The sequence below is a fragment of the Orcinus orca genome, chromosome 20 (genome assembly GCF_937001465.1).
Source record: "Orcinus orca chromosome 20, mOrcOrc1.1, whole genome shotgun sequence".
Taxonomy (NCBI): domain Eukaryota; kingdom Metazoa; phylum Chordata; class Mammalia; order Artiodactyla; family Delphinidae; genus Orcinus; species Orcinus orca.
The window spans coordinates 51,074,626-51,098,529 of record NC_064578.1 but is presented as its reverse complement, the minus strand read 5'-3'; the positions used below and the strand labels follow the sequence as shown (position 1 = coordinate 51,098,529).

The following is a 23,904-nucleotide window of genomic DNA, read 5'->3' as shown; positions in this document are numbered from 1 at the left end:
GTTACCTTTTCAACAACAAAACCAAGAATACCATCTATTTAAAAGAGAGAGAGAGAGACTTCCCTGGTGGTCCAGCGGGTAGACTCCGTGCTCCCAATGCAAGGGGCCCGGGTTCCATCCCTGGTCGGGGAACTAGATGGCATATGCATGCCGCAACTAAGAAGTCCGCATGCCGCAACTAAAAGATCTTGCGTGCCACAGCTAGGACCCGGCACAGCCAAAAGAAATAAATAATAAGTAAATAAATATTAAAAGTTCTCCTTTAAAAAAAAATAAATAAATAAAAGGGAGAGAAAGAACCTTTCCAGGACTCCCTATCACCCTAGTTAAGATGGCCTCAGGAGACCTCTCGGCCTCTCCGGAAACTTCCAATAAGCTGTCCCAGGCCAGGAATGCCTCCTCTACCCCCAGTCCAAAGACCCCTCTCACCAGCTAACTAACCCCTTCTCCTCCTCCAGGTCACAACTCAAACATAACTTCCCAGGAAAGCCAGCCCATACCCTAGACGGGATTACAGACACACACACACACACACACACACACACACACACACACACACACACACACACACAGACACACACACACAAACACACACACACACACACACACACTTTCTTTCTCCTGTTCTTCAGGAATCACACCTGTTAAATATGCCATATTTATGAGTTTACCCGTCTCCCCCAATGCTGTCAGCTACCTGAGAACAGAGACTAGGAATGTTTCACTCCCTGCGGTGTCCCCAGTGCCCCCCAATAAATATCTGAAAAATAAATAAATGCTTAAAAAATGGATGACATTTATTTGAGCTCCCACCCCTTCCTTCTCTCACTGCCCTGTCCTTCTCAACCCTCCCTTGGTAGGCAGAGTTCTATTTATCATAAATTGAAGTTCTGCTGTCCATTCAGTAAATATTTTTGAGAGTTCTAGGCACTAGGGATACAGCAAGAAATAAGACACAGAGCATCTCTGTTCTCACGAGATTGAACTTCGAGTTCCTGGTCAGGGAAACAAACAGTGGACAAGGAAAGAGATTTTTTTTTAGAGAATCAAAATGCTTTCAGATAAAAAAAAAAGAAAAGGAAAAGAAATGCTTTCCGAAAATTTCAAGAACTCCGAGAAAAATTAAATGCGGTAATAGGAGAGGGACAGGGTTTGGGGTGAGGGTGAGGCATCTAATTTAGGTGAATGATCAGGGGAAGACGTCTCTTTAAGAAGGTGACTTTGGAGCTGCAGGACTCCGCATCAGCTGTGGGAGGACCTCGGGGTAGAGGTCTCCAGGCAGAGGGAACAGCAGGTGCAAAGTTCTGGAGGCTGGAATCGTTTTGTCTTATGGAGGAGAATCAAGGTGTCCAGTGTTACTGGAGCGGAGTGACCAGGGCAGAAAGTGGACTAAGATTACGTAGGACCTGATAGGAAAGTCACGGGGATGCTCAGTGCTGATAATAACCATAAAAGTAAAAACCACCACATAAATCCTAAGAATCAAGTGGTGTCCTAGGTAGTGGCTGGTATTTACACCCTAAAGTTGTCTCCTTCCACGGAGCAGGGCTACGTGTGCAACCAACGGGATATTGTGGAAATGACAGTGTGACTTCTGAGGCTGGCCCTCTCTCTCTGGGAAATCGAGCTGCCATGCTGAGGATGCTTGAGCAGTCCTATCTGTGGAGAGGTCTGTGTGGCAAGAACTGAGGCCTCCTGCCAACAGCCATGGGAATGAACCCCCAGGGAAGCGGATTCTCCAGCCTCAGAGGAGTCTTCAAATGACTGCATGCAGCCCCGAATAACATCTGACTACAACAGCACGAGACACCATGAGCCAGAATCGCCCAGCAGCACCATTCCTGGATTCCTGTGACCTCAGAAACTATACAACATCATAAATATTTATTGTTTTAAGCTGCTAAGTTTGGGGCTAACTTGTTACACAGCCACAGGTAACTAATACAATACTTCCCAGTGCAGGGTGGCATTGAGTCCTCAGCATAACCTTGGGAGGGAGAGACTGTATTACTAATACGTTCACATTTTACAGGTAAGAACATCTTCAGTCTCAAGTGCTATGACCTGCCCAGGGTCACTCACAGGCTGTGAGTGGGGACCCAGGAGTCCAACCCTGGGGATCTCCTGGAGGCCCTGCTCTCCCAGCCCCCAGTCTGAGTCCCCTCTGTCCTCTTCCTCTTCTCCAAGGAGTGATGATCTTTCACCGGAGCCTCCGGAGAGAGTGGAAACAGGGAGGCTGGTGAGTTTGCCCTCTAGGGACAATTTGCAGGGCTTGGAACAAGAGCCTCCACTTCCACTGAATCTGTCTTTACCACAGAATCTACATGGAGTTACCCGGCTAAGGGGTTGGTCTTCCAGGAAAGCGTAGATCTCTCTCACTGGGTTGATCCCACCCTACAGGCAGAAGATCTGAGCCTCGGGGGGAGGTGGGTGCTGGACCAAAATCAAGCAGCTGATAATGATAATGACCTCCAAGACTGAGGGTTTGCCCACTCCTCAGATCATCAAATAAGGAAGGGCGGGACCTCCCACAGTGGTTAAGAATCCACCTGCCAACGCAGGGGACACTGGTTCGAGCCCTGGTCCGGGAAGATCCCACATGCCGCGGAGCAACTAAGCCCATGCGCCACAACTACTGAGCCTGCGTTCTAGAGCCCGTGAGCCACAACTACTGAGCCCGTGCACCACAACTACTGTAGCCCGCGCACCTAGAGCCCATGCTCCACAAGAGAAGCCACCGCAATGAGAAGCCCGCGCACCACAACGAAGAGTAGCCCCCACTCGCCGCAACTAGAGACAGCCCGCATGCAGCAACAAAGACCCAACGCAGTCAAAAATAAAAAATAAATAAATTTATATATTAAAAAAAAAGGAAGCGCTTGGTGGAAACGATGTTGGCAAAGAATGATAACAACAAAAATGATATCGGATGTCCCCCAAAGCCTTTCTCTGGGTTAGGCAACAGGATGAGGTTTCCAGAGCTTCTCTCCTCTGAACAGCTTTGTGTGTCAATGTCCAGGAGCACAGACAGCAACTACAATGTCTGTCTCTCATTGACAATTTACGGTGAACCAGACAGCAACCTTTTTCATCCTGCCGGGTGAATTTCAAGGCAATGATGTTTCCTAATCCCAAATGGTGGAGCCAGGGAAATCACCATCCATGCCCTGGGGACCAACCAGTGGGGTTGGTGCCCTGGGGTTCAGGAGCTGTGAGGTCCAGGCTCCCACCTGAGCAGGTGCCCGGACAGGTGAGGCCTGAAGGCTCACACCCATCTTGTGGGTGGTCCTGGAGATAATCTACAGTTGGTGAAACGAAACCTTGAGGGGAGGAAGGTCCCTGCCCAAGGTCAGGCAGGAGATCCTCCAACCATAAGGACCTCCAGTTGGAATCCCCAACTGCTCAGACACAGCACCTTGGAAATAAGATCTCGGGGAACAATAATCCCGTGAGAACTTCCCACGAGGTACATCCTATTGTCATCTCCATTTCCTCCACAGAGGAGGAAACTGAGGCTCAGAGAAGCAGAGTCCCTGATCCCATCACACGGGTCAGCAGCAGAGCCACAGCTGAGCCAGCACCTGCCCCCCCAGCCTGCACCCTCTTGACCACCAGGCTACGTGACCTCTTAGGAGGCTCACCAAAGGCCCACGGAGCTCAGATGTCCATTTCTCAGATGAGGAAACTGAAGCTGAGTGAGGTTCTGTCAATTCTCGAGGACACACGGGGGTGAGTGGCACAGCCAGGAATAGAAACCAGATATCTGGGCCCCAGAGCCCTGCCCTTGACTCCCCAAATCTACTTGGGGTCCCCCAAAGCAGGATGAAGCCAGCCCCCTCCTCTGTCACTGCAGCCCAGGCCTGTGACATGGGCTTCCCGTGAGTCATCTGACTAGATCACCGTGGCAACTTGTCATTGTCCCCACTTTGCAGATGAGGAAACTGAGGCTCAGAGTGACCTCACACAGACCCACGTGGCTGCACATCAGCGCAGCAAGACTCCGCCCCCAGCCTTGTCCGGTCTCTGCAGCCCCCGTTGGCTGGAGACAAGGAGCTGGGTGTCGTGCTCATCACTCAAGATTGGACGTGGGAAAAGCCAGAGCCTCTGGGGAAAATGAGGTCCCCAGGTAAGCAATTCACCCCCACCTTATCCCCCAATCAGTGCATTCCCAGCTCCCTCGGGCCGTCTCACAGTCTCCCCTTCTTCCCTCCTGCTGCAGCCACAAAACCTTGACTCTCTGTGTGCTTGTGTCTCTTCAATTCTATTTCTGTCATTCATCCATCCATCTGTTCACCAAATATGTAGGCATCCCACATACCAGGCACTGGGAGGAAATCAAGGTTCAGTGGGGTAGATGGGCAATGAGTAGATAAACACACACAGGAAGAGAGAGTTTCAGGCTGCGGTAAGTTTTAAAGAAAATACAACAGGGAGACGTGCCAGGGAGTTGCCCTCAAGCTGTGAAAAGCCCCCCAGCCCTGGAAGCTGGAGGGCTTGTTCGCGTCGCCTCCCCAACAAGATGCCCCTGAAGCTTCTGGAACCCCCATGCCATGGGCCAGCTTCCCCTGTCCATCCGCAAACACACACACACACACACACACACACACGCGCACACACACACACACACACACACACACACACACACACACACACACACACACACACCGCCTGCCCCACTGCAGTCACAGCCTGCACCGTTTCTCCAAACATCAGGACGGACCCTCTGATCCATGTAGGATTATCCAGAAACATCACACACTCCTTCTCCATCCCTGGGCCAGACGCTAAAAACACAGCCACGAATAAAATGTACCCACCTCTGCCCCCTCCTGCCCCCTCCCTCGCTCCGCCTTCCTCCACCTCCTCCGCTGCCCCTGCAGACACTCACCTTCAGAAAGTAGGGATGAAGCTCTCCTGGTGCCCTGGGATGGAGTAGTCAGACAGCAGAAGCTGAAGGAAATGGGTCCCCTCACATGGGGAGATTTTAAGCCCTGGCTGGGAGTGATGTCATTTGCCGTGGCCTGGATCTCAGAGGGTAATCCTGGCCCGGGTGGGGACTCAACTGGGCGCCAGGAGGTGACATTGGCGGGGAGGGGGAGGGGCACCCGTCTGCCTAATCCCCTCCTCGCCTCCCCACCTCCATGACATCTTGGCAATTAGGGCTGATGGGGAAGGGCGGCCCCAGGTCCCGCCTGTGATCAGGAGTCCCCGTTCCTCAGGGAAGTTCTTCCTGAAGTCTAATTGGTGTCCCTCCAGCTTCGGCTATTTTCCCACCAAAGAGGAAGGAGAGCGATGTTGGGTGCTCCTGAGAGATCATTCAAGAAACGGGGGTCGCGGGGCTTTCTTCTCTCTCTCTCCTGGGTCACCCTTTCTCTCCCCAACAGTCTGTCTGCCCGCTGAGTCATCTCTGCACTGTCCCATTGTTTTCCTTTCTGCCTCAGTTTCCCTTTTTCCTCTTTCTTTCCTCAGTTTCTATCACTCTTTGATATCAACTTCTCCCATCTCCTCTTCTCCCCTGGGTTCTCCTCTCTCTCTCTCTCTACTTGTATCATCTCCATCTCTATCCCTATCTGTCCCTCCCTCCCTCCACGCCTTTGGTCTTCATTTGGGGTTTCCGTGCCTCAGTTTCTCTTTGCTTTGACCCTCAGGTTGTGCCACTGCTGCCCGTCTGCCTGTGTACCCCTGTCTCATTCTCCAACTCTGGGTCTCTCTGTCCCTGTCTTTATTGGTTTACCTGTCTTTCTGTCTTGGTCCCTCTTGTTGTCCGTCCCTCATCCACTCTCTGTGCAGCCCTGTCCTTGTTTTGGTCTTGGCCTCTGTCCTTGTCACCCTGTGACACCAGTCTCCCCTACGCCTTGCACCAGTACCTCTCTCCTTTATCCAACCTCTTAAGCTCGAATCTCTGTTCTTGTTTCTCTCTCTCTCTTTCCCTGCCTCTTCCTCTGATTCTTGCTTTCTTTCTCTCTAGCTTCCCCCCTCGTTTCTTTCTCCCTATCTTGGTACCTCTCTTGTTCTGTACTTGTGACTATCCTTGTTTCTGCCTCCCTCTGAACTTTCTTCTCTCTGTCCTTCTCTGGGTGTGTCTCTCTCTCTGGATGTTAATATCTCCCTGAGCTCCTGGACCCAAATGGGTCTGTTCTCCATCTCCATCTACCCCAACATCTACCTACGTGCATGAGGTCTCCGTAATCCCGCCTTGTGGCTGGGTCATTGTGTCTCACCATAAGGGGCCCTTTCTTCCTTCACCCTCCTCCCAACCCCCTGCTAGGAGAGATTAAGGCCAGTAGCCGGGCTGGGGAATCAGGGCCGGTCTCATTAGCTTGAAGAGCCAGGGGTGACAGGGAGAGAGGGAGGGGTTGCCTGACCCTCACTGGTGGGCCAAAAGGCTACTGATGGGAGGATCCAGTCCTGTAACAGACCCTCCTGGCCCACCAGAGAAGGGAAGGAAAGCTGGATGTCAGGGAGAGGAAGAAAGAACAGGTCCTCAAAAGCCCCCGGGGAAAAGGTGTCAGCTTCTCTTAATCACCTCCCCCGAATTTTCCTACCCAGAGTCCCACCAGGCTGGGAGGGTGTAGAGAGCTGGGTTTCAGGTCATGCACGTGGCCCTGGGGTCAAATAAACTGAGCCTAAATCCAGGCTACTCCTCCCCTGAGGCAAATAGCTCTTTCTTTTCTCATCTACACCCAGTGAGCAACTCAGGAAGAAACCTTGGCAATCAGCCTTGCCTTCTCCCTTTTTTCCTCACCTCCCTCCCTACCCCCAGCTTCCCCACCCCCACCCCCAACCAATCTTCCCATAAATCCTGTCATCTCTTCTTGCAGCTAATTGTTCAGCTGAAAACTGCAAAACACTGCCGGGAGAAAGTAGACTCGTCAATAGCGACATATACGGGCGGCCCTCTGTATCCACAAGTTCCGTATCCGCAGACTCACAACCGAGGATCAAAAATACTTGGGAAAAAAATTTTTTTTCCAGAAAGTTCCAGAAACTTGAATTTGCCACGTGCCAGCAACTATTTACATAGTCTTTACACTGTATTTACAACCATTTACAAAGCGTTTACTCTGTGTAGGTATTATAAGTAAGCAAGAGATGATGTAAAGCACACAGGAGGACGTGCATAGGGGACATGCAAATACCGCACCATTTTATATAAGAAACTTAAGCATCCTTGGATGTATCTGTGGGGGACTTTGAACCAATCCCTCGTGGATATGGAGGGATGACTGTATCATGTTCATGGATTGGAAGACTGAGTATTAAGATGTCAATTCTTCTCAAACTCATCTTTATTCTTTTATACAATTTTTAAAGGTTACTTTCCATTTACAGTTATTATGAAATATTGTCTATATTCTTCGTGTTGTACAATACATCCCTGAGCCTATCCTATACCTAATGGTTTGTACCTCTTACTCCCCTACCCCTATTTTCCCCCTCCCCCCTTCCCTCTCCCCACTGGTAACCACTAGTTGGCTCTCTATATCCATGCGTCTGCTTCTTTTTTGTTACATTCACTAGTTTGTTGAATTTTTAGATTCCACATATAAGTGATATCACACAGTATTTGTCTTTCTCTGTCTGATTTATTTCACTTAGCATAATACCCTCCAGGTCTATCCATGTTTTTGCAAATGGCAAAATTGCATTCTTTCTATTGTATATATACACACCACATCTTCTTTATCCATTCGTCTGTTGATGGACACTTAGATTGCTTTCATATCTTGCCAATTGTAAATAATGCTGCAATGAACATTGGGGTGCATGGATCTTTTCAAATTAGTGTTTTTGTTTTCTTTGCATATATACCCAGAGTGGAATTGCTGGATCATATGGTAGTTCTACTTTTAATTTTTTGAAAAACCACCATACTATTTTCCACAGTGGCTGCACCAATTTACATTCCCAAAATAGTGTACAAGGAGTCCCTTTTCTCCACATCTTCACGAACATTTATTTGTAGTCTTTTTGATGATAGCCATTTTGACAGTGTGAGGTAATATCTCGTTGTTTTGAATTGCATTTCTCCGATGATCAGAAATGTTGAGCAGCTTTTCATGTGCCTGTTGTCCAGCTGTTATATCTTCTTTGGAAAAATGTCTATTCTGCTCTTGTACCCTTTTTTTTTTTTTTTTTTTGCGGTACACGGGCCTCTCACTGTTGCAGAGCACAGGCTCCGGAAGTGCAGGCTCAGTGGCCATGGCTCACAGGCCCAGCCGCTCCGCGGCATGTGGGATCTTCCCAGACCAGGGATCGAACCCGTGTCCCCTGCATCGGCAGGCGGACTCTCAACCACTGCGCCACCGGGGAAGCCCTCTTGTACCCATTTTTTAATCAAGGGGCTTTTTAAAATATATTGAGTTGTATGAGTTGTTTATATATTTTGAATATTAGCCCCTTATTGGTCATATCATTTGCAAATATTTTCTCTCATTTTGTAGGTTGTCTTTTTTGTTTTGTTGATGGTTGTCTTTGCCATGCAAAAGCTTTTAAGTTTAATTAGATCCCTTTTGTTTATTTTTGCTCTTATTTCCTTTGCCTTGGGAGACAGATGCAAAAAATATATACATATATATTGCTACGGTTTATGTCAAAGAGTGTTTTGCCTATGTTCTCTTCTAGGCGTTTTGTGGTTTCCAGTCCTACATTTAGGTCTCTAATCCATTTTGAGTTTATTTTTGTATATAGTGTGAGAAAATGTTCTAATTTCATTCTTATACATGTGGCTGTCCAGTTTTCCCAGCACCACTTATTGAAGAGCCTGTCTTTTCTGCATTGTATATTCTTGCCTCCTTTGTCATAGATTAATTGACCGTAAGTGCATGGGTTTATTTCTGGGATCTCTATTCTGTTCCATTGATTTATGTGTCTGTTTTTGTCCCAGTATCATACAGTATGGTGACTGTAGCTGTAGAGTATAGTCTGAAGTCAGAGAGTATTTGGTCAATTGATTTTTGACAAATGTTCCAAAGCAAGTCAACAGGGAATTCTTTTCAATAAATTGTGCTTGAACAATTGGATATCCACATTTAAAAAAAAAAAAAGAAGAACCTCAATCTCTCCTTCATACAATACACAAAAATTAATTTGAGATCACAGTCTTAAATATGAAAAGCAGAAGTATAAAACACCTATAAAAAAAGAGAAATATTTTCTTGACCTGGGGGAGTAGGCAAAGATAGATGGAACAGAGAAAGCAATAACCATGAAATAGAAAATTGATAAATTAGACTTAATCAAAATGGGAAAATTCTACCCTTCAAACAACATCAAGTTAAAGAAAATCCTAGCCACGGTCTGTTAGAAACTATTTGCAAAACATATAGCTGGGGGGCTCCCCTGGTGGCGCAGTGGTTAAGAATCTACCTGCCAATGAAGGGGACATGGGTTCGAGCCCTGGGCCGGGAAGATCCCACATGCCACGGAGCAACTAAGCCCATGCGCCACAACTACTGAGCCTGCGTCTAGAGCCTGTGAGCCACAACTACTGAGCCCTCATGCCACAACTGCTGAAGCCCGCGCACCTAGAGCCTGTGCTCCGCAACAAGAGAAGCCACCGCAATGTGAAGCCCGCACACCGCAACAAAGAGTAGCCCCTGTAGCCCCTGCTCGCCGCAACTAGAGAAAGCCCACGCAAAGCAACGAAGCCCCAACACAGCCAAAAATAAATAAATGATATAAATAAATTTATTTTTTAAAAAATGTATAGCTAGCGAAGACCTTATATCCAGAATACATAAGAAAGACTCTTTCAACTCAATCATAAAATAGCTGGAAGAGACACTTCACAAAAGTTATACAAATGGCCAATAAGGGCACAAAAAGATATTCAACATTATTTGTCATTAGGGAAAGAAAAATTAAAACCACAATGAGATATTACATATGACCAACAAAATGGTTACCGTGAAAAGGATCATCACAAATGTTGGTGAGGTTGTGGAGCAACTGGAACTCTCACACTTTTTGGTGGGAGTAGGTTGGTGAAGTCACACTGAAGAACTGCTTGGCTATTTTCTATAAAGATGAACTATTTTAACCTTATAAGTTGATCCACTTCTAGATATTTATCCAAGAGAAATGAAAACCTATGTCCACCAAAAGACCTGTACAGAAACGTTCATAGCAGCTTTTTTTTTTTTTTTTTTTTTTGTGGTATGCGGGCCTCTCACCATTGTGGCCTCTCCCATTGCGGAGCACAGGCTCCGGACGCGCAGACTCAGCGGCCATGGCTCACGGGCACAGCCGCTCGGCGGCACGTGGGATCCTCCCAGACCGGGGCACGAACCCGTGTCCCCGGCATCGGCAGGCGGACTCTCAACCACCGCGCCACCAGGGAAGCCCCATAGCAGCTTTTTTTTTCATACTACTCCCAGATGGGAAACAACTCAAATGTCTACTGAGCTGTAAAAGAACAGAGTGTGGGGCTTCCCTGGTGGCGCAGTGGTTGAGGGTCCGCCTGCTGATGCAGGGGACACCGGTTCGTGCCCCGGTCTGGGAATATCCCATCCGCGGCTGGGCCCGTGAGCCATGGCCGCTGAGCCTGCGCGTCCAGAGCGCGGCAGAGGGAGAGGCCACAGCAGTGAGAGCCTCACGTACCGCAAAAAAAAAAGAACAGAGTGTGACATAGTCATAAAATGGAATACTACTCAGCAATGAGAAAGGAACATCCTACTACATGTACAACATCATGGATGATTCCCAAAACCTTTTGCTGAGTCAAAGAAGCCAGACACAAAGAGTGCATACGGCATGTAATATTGTGACTTATAATAAGAAATATATCTTTGGTCTTGGTACCATTCCTCGCACAGAGCTCCTAAAACCTTTAGTTCCTGTGATGAGAAAGCTAAAGGTGTCTTTTGTTATGATAATGAGGCAACCTTCAGAAAGCCCTAGGTGACTTAAGGATGGGCTGATTGCCAGGGGAACCAATCATGGGATTAGAGGATTAAACTTGCAGTCCCCTCCTCCTCTCTAACGCTCCCCACCCACCTACCCCCTCCTAGGATGTGAAAGGAGCTAGAGATTGAGTTTAAATGCCAAGGACCAAGGACTTCATCAATCATGTCAACGTAATGAAACCTCCATAAAAACCCCAGAGGATGGGATTCTAAGAGCTTCGAGGTTGGTGAACTAGGGACACATCTATGTGCTGAGACAGTGGTACATCCCAAACTCCACCGGTACAGAAGCTCCTGTGTTTGGGAGCCTTTTGGATCTCGTCATCTGTATCTCTTCATCTGGCTGTTAAAATCCTTTTATAATAAAATAATCTAGTGAGTAAATGTTTTCCTGAGTTCTGTGGGCCCTCCCTAGCAAATTAATGAAACCCAACGAGGGGATCATGGGAACGTCCGATTTATGGCTGGTAGGTCAGGAGCACAGGGGACAATGTGGACTTGAGATTGGTGCCTAAAGGGGATGAGGGGGACAGTCTTGTGAGCCTGAGACTTAGCCTGTGGGATCTGATGCTGTCTCCAGGTAGGTAGTGTCAGGATTGTGTTAATTGCTTGGTAGTGTTGGAAAACACCCATTGAACTGTATCATTCCAAAGTTCCAGAACAAAACACATTTTTTTAAATCAGAAAATCATTGCCAGGGACTGGGGCAGGGGTTGGTCGTGGATAGATAATGGGGTTTGACTGCTTAGTGGATACAGACAGGATTTCTTTTTGGGGTGATGAAAATGCTCTGGAATTAGATAGCGGTGACGGTTGCACAATCTTGTGACTATACTATATAAACACCACTGAGTTGTACACTTTCGGTGGTGAATTTTATGGTATATGAATTAGATCTCAATTAAAAAAAGAAATCAGAAGAAGCAAGTTGCCTGGAGTGCAGAAGGAGCATTGACTGCAAAGTGGCATGAGGGAATTTGGGGGTGGTGCAAATGTCCTGCATCCTGATAGGTCTGAGAAGGGTAAGCGTTTGTCAAAATCCACCAAGCTCATCACTTAAAATATGTGCATTTTAATGTATGTAAATGATGCCTTTATTTTTTTTTAAAGGTATTGGAGGAAGATATCATCTCCAATCTAACTTTTTCCTCACCACCTTGACTGCGTGCAGCCTAGACCAGGAGGATGGCAGAAGCTTCTCTTCCCCGCCGCCATAGCCTCAATCTTCATCAGTTCTCTGCTCAGGAACGGAGCATTAACTCCTCCCACAATTAGAAGACAATCCACCCTCTGCCCAGCTCTCTGTGATCTGACTTCTAACCACTCGCTCCCCTTCTGTCGCCCTGGCTTCTTTCTGTCCCCAAAACTAGCCAAGCACAAGGAAGGAGCCCATCATGGCCCACAAGACAGGGTCCCAGAGCAGCTGCGGGTGGACAGCAAGAGAAAGACAGGGACACTGAGGGAGATAAAAGGACTGAGAGATATAGTGAGATAGAGGAGAGGTACAAAGACGGAATAAATATTCATTTGTTCAACGACGGAATGACCAAGACGGAAAGGTACAAAAGAGAAAGAATCTTGGTGTTTGTCAAGGGCCCATGATTGCAGCAGGAGGGAATGGGGTTAGACTGCGGGGGTGGCCCCAGGTAGTGTGAGATGCTGGAGGACCCTTGCATCAGGTCATTGATGAGTTTCAGTCTCAGCTCTACCGCAAGACTGAGGGCTCCTCACACCTGCACCCCCTTAGCTGCCTAACACATTCACGCAATTTTATTTTCTGTAAAATTCTTATCACTGCCTTGTCGCTTGTCTGCCCCTCTCATGGGAACGTGGGCTCCAGGAGGGCTGGGATCATATTCACCTTGTTCTCAGCTGTATTCCCAGTGCCTGGGACAGTCCCAGATGCATAGTAAATGCTCAAGAAATTTGGATGGGATGGATTAGTGGCGGAATGAATGGCAGAGGGGCAGAGGCAGGTAGACACGCACACAGGGAAGCTGTGGTGTGGTTTCACCAAAAGGACCAGGGACTCATGATGGCAGAAGAAGGGAGTGAGTTTGGGATGCCGGATGCTTCAGGGATCACATTATCGCTGAGCTGATTACTTTGGGTTCTAACTAGCCCATGAATCCAGGTTTCCCCCACCTCCCATGTTAGGAAGTGAGGGCGTCCATCCCAGCTCCTTGTCCCCGATGGACACGGGAGCCACCCAGGCCTGCAGAGACAGCGTGAACCAGCCAAGTCGGGGGAGTCTTGCTAAGGGCTGATGTGAAGCCCACCCTTTACTCACTGTGTGGCCTTGGGCCATTCACATAACCTCTCTGGACCTCGGTCTCCTCATCTGTAAAGTGGGGACAATAACAAGTTACCACCATAATCCAGTCAGATGAGCCAAGAGAAGCCCATGTCACAGGCCTGGGCTGCAGTGAGTGCAGGGGAGGGGACTGGCCTCATCCTATCTGGGGGGATTCCGGGTAGATTTGAGGAGTCAAGGGCAGGGCTCTGGGACCCAAGATAGCTGGGTGCTATTCTGGGCTGTGCCACTCACCCCCGTGTGTCCTTGGGAATTGACAGAACCTCTCTCGGCTGAGAAGTGGACATCTGACATCCGTGGGGCTGTGGGGAGCATCTTAAGAGGCCGTGTAGCTTCGCGGTCAGGAGGGTTCAGGCTTGGGGGGCCGGTGCTGGCTCAGCCGTGGCTCTGTCACTTATGTGTGTGATGGGACCTGGGACTCTGCTTCTCCGAGCCTCAGTTTCCTCCTCCGTGGAGTGGAGATGACAATAAGACCTACCTCGTGGGAAGTTGTCACTGGATTATTGTTCCCTGAGATATTATTCCCTAGGGCCTGGATGCCGTGTCTGGGATTCCAACTGGTGGGTCCTTATGGATGGAGAACATCCTGCCTGACCTGGGGCAGCCACCTTCCTCCCCCAAGGCTTGCTTTCTCCAACTGTAGATTATCTCCAGGACCACCCACAAAGTGGATGTGAGCCTTCAGGCCTCACCTGTCCGGGCACCTGCTCAGGTGGGAGCCTGGACCTCACAGCTCCTGAACCCCAGGGCATCAACCCCACTGGTTTGTCCCCAGGGCACGGATGGTGATTTCCCTGGCTCCACCATTTGGGATTAGGAAACACCATTGCCTTGAAATTCACCCAGGTTGCAGAAGACTTAAACAGACATTTCAAAAGTGAGGATAGGGCTTCCCTGGTGGCGCAGTGTTTGAGAATCCGCCTGCCAATGCAGGGGACATGGGTTCGATCCCTGATCCGGGAAGATTCCCACATGCTGCGGAGCAACTAAGCCCGTGCGCCACAACTACTGAGCCTGCGCTCTAGAGCCCACGAGCCACAACTACTGAGCCCACGTGCCACAATTACTGAAGCCCGAGCGCCTAGAGCCTGTGCTCTACAACAAGAAAAGCTGCCGCAATGAGTAGCCCTTGCTCACTGCAACCAGAGAAAGCCCGCGTGCAGCAACGAAGACCCAATGCAGCCAAAAATAAATAAAATTTTTAAAAGTGAGGATAGTAAATTGTCCATCAACTCACAATACAGGATGCAGTTTCATCAATCATCAGGGAAATGGAAATTAAGACCTCACAGTGATGCCTCTATGCCGCACCAGAATGCCTAAAATGGAAGGCTGACAATACCATGTGTTAGATAGATAAACAGACATATATGTGTGTAATGTTATATATATCATAATTATATTATAGATCATATGACATATTATATATATTACATTAATATATTTGCATTTATATCTGTGTATGCAGATATATGGTGTATGCAGGTATATGTGTATGTCTATACTTACAAAATATTCTTTGGGCCCAATAGCGATGGCAGAGCCTGTGGTGCTGGACCAGGCCATAATGATATTAACCCTGTAGTGAATGGACCATAAGGACACACAGGGGCTCCAGAGGGACATAGGGATAAGGTCTCCAACCAACCCAGTTTTCTTGGGACTGTCCCAATTTAGCACTGAAAGTCCCATATTCTGAGAACCCCTGAACCCAGTCAAATAGGGAGGATTGCTCCCCTATTTTGGGGAGGGGATATTGACCAAACTCAGGACTTTATTTGGGTAGAACAGCTAGAACCTCCATACTGGTGTGTATACTGGACAAACTGTCAGCTTCAGCGATAAGGATTATCAGCTCAGGTCTTCAGAGGAGGAAAACTGAGATGCAAAGGAGACACACAGAAACACACGCCTTGCGCAGAGACACACAGTGGTGAAAAGAAACGATATTTGGGCCATGGCTTCTTTGCCCATTGAAACCAATGTCCTCGACAGCCCTGCTACATGCAATTCAGAGTCTTAACGGGACTTTCACTGGGACGTACAGACACAGCCCAGGGCCTCTCCAGCCTTTGAAAGTTACCGAGGACCCAGGGAGCCTGGTGGAGATTGGTTATATCAATCGCTATTTACTATATTCAAAGTTAAAACGGAGGCATTTGAAAAATATTTTTAAATTTATTAAAAATGTATTTTTTAATTTTTAAAATTTATTTATTTATTTTTTGGCTGCGTTGGGTCTTTGTTGCTGTGTGCGGGCTTTCTCTAGTTGCGGCGAGCGAGGGCTACTCTTTGTTGCAGTGCACGGCTTCTCATTGCGGTGGCTTCTTTTTGTTGAGGGGCACAGGCTCTAGGCGTCCGGACTTCAGTAACTGTGGCATGTGGGCTCAGTAGTTTTGGCTCTCGGGCTCCAGGGCGCAGGCTCAGTAGTTGTGGCGCACGGGCTTAGTTGCTCCAGGGTATGTGGGATCTTCCTGGACCAGGGCTCGAACCTGTCTCCCCTGCATTGCCAGGGAAGTCCCAAAATATATTTTAAATACTGTACTTTTTAAAAAAAACGAATGCTTTCCTTGAACACTCCAAAGATGAGCTAGACCTCGGGGCTCTGCAGAAGATTGCTGGCAGGTCAGACCGTTCCAGAACATTCCCTGGCCAGGAACCTCAGGTCATCTCTCAGAGCCGTGGTCAGACACCCCCAGACTCCCACACATGTAACCCCTTTCCCTGCCTCCAGAACTCCCCGTTACTCCCAAAGGGACAGAGAGGGGAGAGTGGGTAGGAAATCAGGATACAGGCTCGGGATACACTTTTTGAAATCAACTACGTTGGAACCCTCCTTACCTTTTAAATGTTTCCTTAACAGCCAGGGAGTGCGCATGCGCCCTCTGCCCCCCCCCCCCCGCCCCCGCTACCCCTGCTCTCTGGTCCTCCCTCCCCTCGTCTCCTCTGACGCCCTCCTGCGGCCGCCCTGGCCCCTGGGTCTCCACACAGCCGGTCCTCTGACCCTGTCATGGTCCCATTTAGCAAATGATCCAATCCTCTTAGGCCAGGCCGGCCTCAGCAGAGCAGGGAGAGAATTAGATCAGATTTGGGAGGGGGACAGTCATGTGACGGACTGTGGGGGAGGGGAAGGGACAGACCGTCGGGACAGAATGAAAACTCCTGCTTAGTGAAACCCCACGACGAGGAGGTGTGAGGCTTCTCACACACTGAGACCCCTAGGAAGAGGCGAGGCTGGGGGGGGGGGACGGAAGCGGGGCGCCGAGGGGCAGGGAGGGCACCTGGGAGCCGAGATGTCTTACTCCTCATGCTGGGAGTTTTCCCACCTTTGGCTGTCACCCTGTGGTTACCGAAGAGCCCGACACTTCTGCCTGCGGCTTCAGACCATCTCTCCTCTCTTTAGGGACACTGTTTCCTCCTCTAGAATTATTCATTGTTGGCATGTGTGTTTTTATGGGACAGATGTTGGCAGCCTTTGGGCTGCCCTCAGGAGCGCCCCCAAGCCCTATCCCCATTCCCCCCCAACTTCACCTCCCTACCTCCCCGTCTTCAGGCTCCCCGTCTGCAGAGAGCCTCAGGAATTCACAGATGCCACATACCATGTTCTTTCCAGAACCTTCTGAATAGGGCAGGGATGAGACATCAAGAGGAACTTGTGGAGGCAGAAAGCTGTCTGGTCAGGGAGTCACTGTTAGGTTCAACTCTTCCCGGGCACTTGGCACTTTGCTGGGAATTTTCGCAACTCCTCCCCCACCAGATTAGACCCCAGAGCTTGTTACGCCCCGAGGGGTCCCTCCTTTCCAAGCTCTGAGTTCACTTGTGACATCTTTTGCTGCGGTTCTTTGAGCAGCTACGTTCTATAAAGATACTTCAAACATGGAATTCTCGAATTCGTTTCTGTTCCTATGTTTCTGGGAGCCCCTAGTTGCCTTTTCATCAACCAATCAATAGGTCACCTTGTTTTATGTGCGTTTCTGTTTAAAGACACTATATTTACCATATATCATTTATTCTTTCATGTTGAACATGTGGCCAGCAGCACTGTAATTCGTGCCTGAAGGAAGCTTATCTCGAACACATATTTTCTCTGTAAGACACATCACTGCCTTCTGGGAAGGAACAGAAGACAGCGCTTCAGTACTATGCTTAGGGGCATTTTAAACAGTGAAATCGCCAACGAAAAGCACAAAAAAAGCACAAAAATAGCACACGACGGGCTTCCCGGGTGGCGCAGTGGCCGATGCAGGGGACGCAGGTTCGTGCTCCGGTCCGGGAAGATCCCACATGCCGCGGAGCGGCTGGGCCTGTGAGCCATGGCCGCTGAGCCTGTGCTCTGCAATGGGGGAGGCCACAGCAGTGGGCGCACCGCAGAAGGAAAAAAAAAAAAAAAGCACACGACCCAGCAATTCCACTCCTAGGTATATATCCCAAAGAATTGAAAGCAGGGACTTGAACCAATATTTGTTCAAGCACTGTTCACAATAGCCAGGAGATGGAAACAACTCAAGTGTCCATCAACAGATGAATGGAGAAACAAAATGTGGTCTATACATACATAATGGAATATTCTCCAGCCATAAAAAGGAATAAAGTTCCGACACACACTACAACGTGGCAGAACCTTGAAGACCTTCTGCTTAGTGAAATGAGCCAGACACAGAAGGAAAAAATACTGTCCGATTCCACTTATAGGAGTTCATTAGAGTGGTCAAGTTCGTAGAGACACAAAATAGTGCAAAGGTTACCAGGGGCTGGGGGGAGGGTGGAAAGGGAGGTTGTGTTTAAGGGGTACAGAGTTTCTGTTGGGGATGATGAAAAGGTTTTAGGTATAGAGAGTGGTGATGGTTACACAATATCGTGAATGTAGTGACTGCCACTGAATTGTATACTTATGAATGGTTAAAACGATATTAATATTATAAAATCTTACAATTTTCAAAGCACAAAAATACCTCCAAAATGCGGCCCCACATAGACCTCGAAAAGGGCACCTGTTTCTAGTATAAGGGTTGAAACAACAAGGCAGCGTGTCCCTGTGTTCCAGGTCGGCTGCGAGCACACACGAGGTTGGCCCCTCAAATTTTTCACAGCTCTGCACACGTCTGCAAATAACGAGAAAAGGAGTCTTCCTTTGGGTGTTACAAAGAAATTTTACCGAGTAGGCAAATTGGCAAATAGGGAATCTGCAAAGAAACTATATTTCAAGAATGAAAGAAGAGGCAGAGAGCAATGTCTAGAGACCTAGAGAAGAGCCCCAATGATGGAAAGACAGGCCAGGAGGTTCTAAAAGGCAGAGATCAAATCCCCCTCCCCCATCTTCTCTCCATCTCCCCAGCATCGTCTTCAAAGCCCAGCTTGCTCCTTTAGTGATGCCTCTGGTTGCAGAGAGCGGGAGAGGTCCCGCCGTCTGTGGGCATCTCCCAGGCAGGAGGCAGAGATAGATCAACCAAACGGGGAGGACCAGATGCAGGGCTTGCCCGGGAAGCGGCTGCAGAGGAGATCAAGGAATTGATGGATGGGGAGAGAGCCACTGTTTCTGTTCTGATTGAATCAAAAATAAAAGAACTACTTTTTTCCTCCTCTTAGCACATATTTTTACCGACTCCTTTCCCATCTCTGTCTCTTTTGCCCAAGGGGATTCTGGGCCGTAGGCGACCCTCCCCATCCATCTGAATCTGGGAATGGGACGGCAGTCTGGGAAACCCAAGGAGGAACACTCAGGAGCCCCTGCTCCCCCAGCTGTCCCTGGGTGGGCTCTGCCCTCTGGGTTTCCATCCAGCCCTGGGATGAATGAGGTCAGAACAGAAGGCAAGGCAACCACGTGGCCCCAGGCGGCATCCAGAGACAGAAACTGGCCTTGTTTTCCTGCTTGCAAATGAAAAAATAATAATAGTTAAGCAGTAGGAAAGAGAAAATGAACATACATCATTCTCCACAGCCCCTGGGTAATTAATTTTTACTGGGTGTTTTGTTGCTGTTGTCAATGCAGATATATTATGGATATATGTTGTGGGGTGTGTGTGTGTGTGTGTGTGTGTGTGTGTGTGTGTATAATACGTGCTTATTGACTGTATACATTCTCAGAAATGAACAGTGTGTCTGAGACATTACTCCATGTCAAAAACTGCACACTCATCCAATCACACACCATTAGTCATCAACTTTGAGTTTTTCTCATTCTAGGAGATTCGGGAGAAAAAAAAAAAACCTAACAAGAACTCTGTCTGGACACATTTATTTTGGCAAAATCACTGAAAATCATCAATTCATCAATTGAACATTGATTGAAATCAATTGAAAATTGATTGAAAATCAATTGAAATTGATTTTCATCACTGAAAATCATCAAATCATCAATTCAACAATCATCAATTGTTACTAAATACCCCTCAGTCCTTTTAATTGTTAATTAGCATTCCACAGTCTGAAGTTACCAAGAATTATTTATTCTTTCTCTTATTCAAGGACACAGATTGATCCCATTAACTCAGCTGATTGGTAGCTCAAGAAAGTATCAATATATTCGTGGATGCCCACAGTGGTCAAGAATCCTCCCAGCCCAAATCTCTTCTTGACAAAAACCAAAGGGTACTACGTTCATTCGCTCCTATTCAGTCTCACCAATTCAGTTTCCAAAATCTCCAAAAATCTTTTACCAACCTTCATTCCATCAGCAGTGAGAGAAAGACACATTCCCCATCCTGCGTCCCAACCCATCTTGATCCATCCAGTAGGCAATAAAATGAGCGTTGCATTCGTTTCTATATTTTTATGATAGGTATTCACATAACAAAATTCACTCATTTAAAAGTATACAATTCAGTGCTCCTTAGTGCATTCACAGAGCTCTGCATCCATCCCCGTAATCCATTTTGGAACTTTTTCATAACCCCAGATAGAAACCCCATACCCGTCACCAGTTGGTCCCAATTTTCCTCTCTCCCGAGTTCCTGGAAACCGCGAATCCACCTTCGGTCTCTATGGCTTTGTCTATGCTGGACTTTGCCTATAAATGGAACCATACAGAGTGTGGCCTTTTGTACCTGGCTTCTTTCTATTGGCCTAATGGGTTCAAGGTTCATCCACATTGTAGTGTGGATCAGTATTTTATTCCATTTCATGGTTAAAAGATACTCCATGGTATGCATAAATGACATTTTGTTTATCCCTCCATCAATAGATGGACATTTCTGTTTAATTTCCACCTTTTGCTTCCTGTGACTAGCGCTGCCATGAACATTTCCGTATTTATACATTTTCCTAAAATAGTATCAGTGAGTTTGTCCATCTAGTTATGCTTTTATTGGCCAAATAAACTACCACACTGCAAAATCTTTGAGGGCAGGGACCTTTCTTTTCTGGTCACTCCTGCTTTCCCAGCAGATTTATGAGGCCTGATAGGGAAGAGCTGATGGATTATTACTATATCTAACACTAAGTAGCAGTTAAAAACAATGAACTTGACCTATAGTAACAACATCTAAATATTTTATTTGACTTTGAATTTGATCTCCCACGTATTTCCAGCACCATGAACTGCGAGCCTTGTCAGCTGTGCTCTCCCTTGACTCCCTGACCCCTGACCCCATGAAGGTCCTGCCAAAAGAGGATGGAGTCACCCACTCAGGTGTCTGGACAGAACAGATGCCCCACCAGGTTCTCCCTGATGGTCTTTGGCTGAGGGTATTGGCAGCTATCACGAAATGTCTCTGACACCAGCCTACACTCCCAAAGCGTGAGACAGCCAGATTCCCCAGCCCCTCGGTTACCAGTTCCTGGCATGGAGCCTATTCTCAATCTTTGCCCATCTAAACATCACGATGTTCCATTTACTCTCCTTTAAAAAGTAGGGAGGGGCTTCTCTGGTGGCGCAGTGGTTGGGAGTCCACCTGCCGATGCAGGGGACACGGGTTCGTGCCCCGGTCCGGGAAGATCCCACATGCCGTGGAACGGCTGGGCCCGTGAGCCATGGCCGCTGAGCCTGCGCGTCCGGAGCCTGTGCTCCGCAACGGGAGAGGCCACAACAGTGAGAGACCCGCGTACCGCAAAAATAAATAAATAAATAAAAAGTAGGGAGAAGGTGGCCTCGAGTCACATCTTACAGATCAAGGACATTACTAGATTCTCCCCTGTCGACAGCAGAACCGTCGACTGTCCTGGTGACCAATGTGTTCCCAGCTGCCCAAAAAGCAGAAAAGATGTACAATTATGGCTGAATGTTGCCAAAAAGGAGCAGAGTAAATGGCAGGACGCCCGCGCGAGCAACAGAGAGTGACGTAAATCAAATAACGAGTTCTCTCTGCTTTGTTTCAGGTTGTACTTGATCACTTGTTTTTTTTTTTTTTTTTTTTTTACCCAGAGCCTCTGATCACTTGTTTAATTGTCATCTCCCACTGATGATAATAAAAGTTCCCTGGGGATGAGCATATTAAGCTGTGTCCCCCCCTGACCCCAGGAGACCCTGGCACGACCCAGGAGTTCAGTCTGATGTTTAGTCCCAGGTCTATGCGGCCGGGAGAGGCAGAAAGCTGGGCTCCTGAGACCCAAGATCCTGAGTCACACAGGCAAACCGGACCCTTCATTCATCCCAGAAGGGAAAAGGGCAGGACCCAGGCTGTCTTAACACACAGGGCTATTAGCAGCTCCCAGGAAAGGCCCAGCGAGTAGCTGCTGGCTCAATACAAAAAGGATTAATCAATGATTGCATCTCCTGCAAAGGAGTGAGTCTGAGGGTGGGGCAAGACAGGGTGGGTTCCAGGACCCTTAGGGTGTGCCCAGGTGGGCACAGCATAAAGCTGGGATGTAAGCCCCAGGCCCTGTGAGCAGAGCCTCAGATGCAGACAGCAGAGCAGCAGTGAGGAGGAAGCGAGAACCCAAGTCTCTCATGGGTGAGTCTGGGCCACCAGGAGGGCTCTGGGCCGGCGGTGGGGTTGTGCAAGGGGTGTCCTAGGGCCAAGGCTGGGAGGCCTCCTGGGCATCCAGAGAAGGGCCCAGCTGTCTGAGAGCGCTTCTTGCGCTGTGCTGTGGGGAGGGCTTAGCGGAGTCTGGGGAATGGAATTACATTACTGGGGTGAGATGAGCAGACAGCCTGGCACGCAGTGGTCCCCTGTAAACGTCAGGGTGGCTCCAGCCCTTGGATGGGAGAGGGGGAGCGCTAAGGAGCCTGTCCTGCGTGCCTTCCCAGGCTGGGGGACCTGGAGTACTCCAGGAGCTGTGATCAGGCCCATTTCAAAGCTGTGTTCACTGAGGCCCAGAGAGGTACAGGGGCTGGGGCTGAAGTACGGAGAGCTTGAGTCTGACCAAGAACATCTGGTCCCGATGCCGCAGGCTTCTCCACGCACTGCCTGCCGCCCTCAGGCCTGAGCCCCCCGGCTGCTCCCAAGGGCCTGGCGCAGGTAGGCAGAGGGTGCCAGGCGGGCTGGGGGCTGTTGCTGGGGCTCATGTGACCCTGCTTCCCCCTTGGCCAGGCCCCACACGGAGCTCAGGACCCCCAAAGAGGAAGCGGCAGGAGCGCACGGTGTACACCAAAGAGCAACTGGACGTGCTCAAGGAATACTTCCAGAAGAATGCGTACCCCGGCTACCAGGACCGCCTGCGCCTGGCGACCAGGCTCAGCCTAGAGGAGCACAAACTGCAGGTCTGACGCGCCCCCCACCAGGCCCCGCCCCCCGCCAGACGCGCTCCCACCTCGCCGCCTATCCAGTGCCCTGCCCCTGGGCCACCTTTCCGCCCTCTTCGCTCTGCAGGAGGGGATCAGCAAGGCCAAAGCGGTCCGGTGCTGCCCTGGGTCACGCAGCAAGCAAGGGGTCTCCCGGGTGCGGACCCAGGGCTGGACCCCGAGTCCGCCTCAACCCTGTGCCATACAAGCCCTCCAAGCGCATCCGGCCGGGACTGACGCCCCCCGTGGTCTCCCCGTGCGCAGACCTCAGGACCTCTGAACCCGCGGACCTCTCGGGCAGACCCCTTCCTGGCCCCCAGGCCCTCCTGCCCTCTGCACCCCTCCCCGGCGGCCTCCTGAACACCAGGGGCAACAAATTGGGTCTGGAGGGCCGAGGGAGAGGGGAGGCCGGCTTATCACCCGGGCGGGGCAGCCTCATACCCGGGGCAGAGGCGAGTGCACGCAGCCTCTCGCCTCTTACGCCTCCTCCCGGTCCCCTGTCTCCCCAGATGTGGTTCAAGAACCGCCGGGCCCAACGCTCGCGGCTGGAGCGACTGGCCAAGGCCCGAAGCCAGAGGGCCCGCGATGCTCCCATGGACCCCGGGATCCCCTGCGCCCCCGGGCCCGCGCCTGCCCCTGTCATTGCCGCTGCCGCCGCAGTTGCCGGCCCCGCATTCCCAGACGGCCCGGGATTCCGCAGCCCGCCTGCGCGCAGCCCCGCGGGGATGCTCCCAGCGCCAGAGGCCAGCATCTCCAGCCACGGCCGGGCCATGTGGGCCCCGGCACAAGGCGCCCAGGCGCCCGTCCAGGCTGCTTCAGCCCCGGCCCCGGCCCCAGTCTGGCCTCTGGACCCCTACGCCCCCAACTTTGGCCCAGATCCTTTTCCAATTCCAGATTTTACAGTGGTATTCTCACCCCAAGACCCCTCCCCCGGATCCCCCTCTCCCTTGATGTCTGGGTCCCGAAAGAGAGATGAGTCTGTGGATGAGAACGACTTAGACCCCAAGCGGTTACTGAACTTATAG

At 49.6% G+C, this 23,904-nt stretch overlaps 2 protein-coding genes across 2 annotated transcripts in view; one reads left to right on the top strand and one right to left on the bottom strand.

Moving 5' to 3' along the window:
- CRX (cone-rod homeobox) overlaps window positions 1–4,927 on the bottom strand; it is a 10,280-nt gene extending 5,353 nt beyond the window's left edge. The window contains exon 1 of the mRNA XM_004271104.2: window positions 4,889–4,927. The gene's annotated coding sequence lies outside the window, so the exon portion shown is untranslated. The remainder of the gene's footprint in view (window positions 1–4,888) is intronic.
- Window positions 1–23,904, top strand: part of LOC125962638 (tetrapeptide repeat homeobox protein 2-like) — a 26,781-nt gene extending 2,877 nt beyond the window's left edge. Inside the window, exons 2-5 of the mRNA XM_049702762.1 lie at window positions 4,030–4,126; window positions 12,748–12,816; window positions 22,689–22,858; window positions 23,389–23,904. Of these exons, the coding sequence (XP_049558719.1) occupies window positions 4,030–4,126; window positions 12,748–12,816; window positions 22,689–22,858; window positions 23,389–23,904 (852 nt within the window). The remainder of the gene's footprint in view (window positions 1–4,029; window positions 4,127–12,747; window positions 12,817–22,688; window positions 22,859–23,388) is intronic.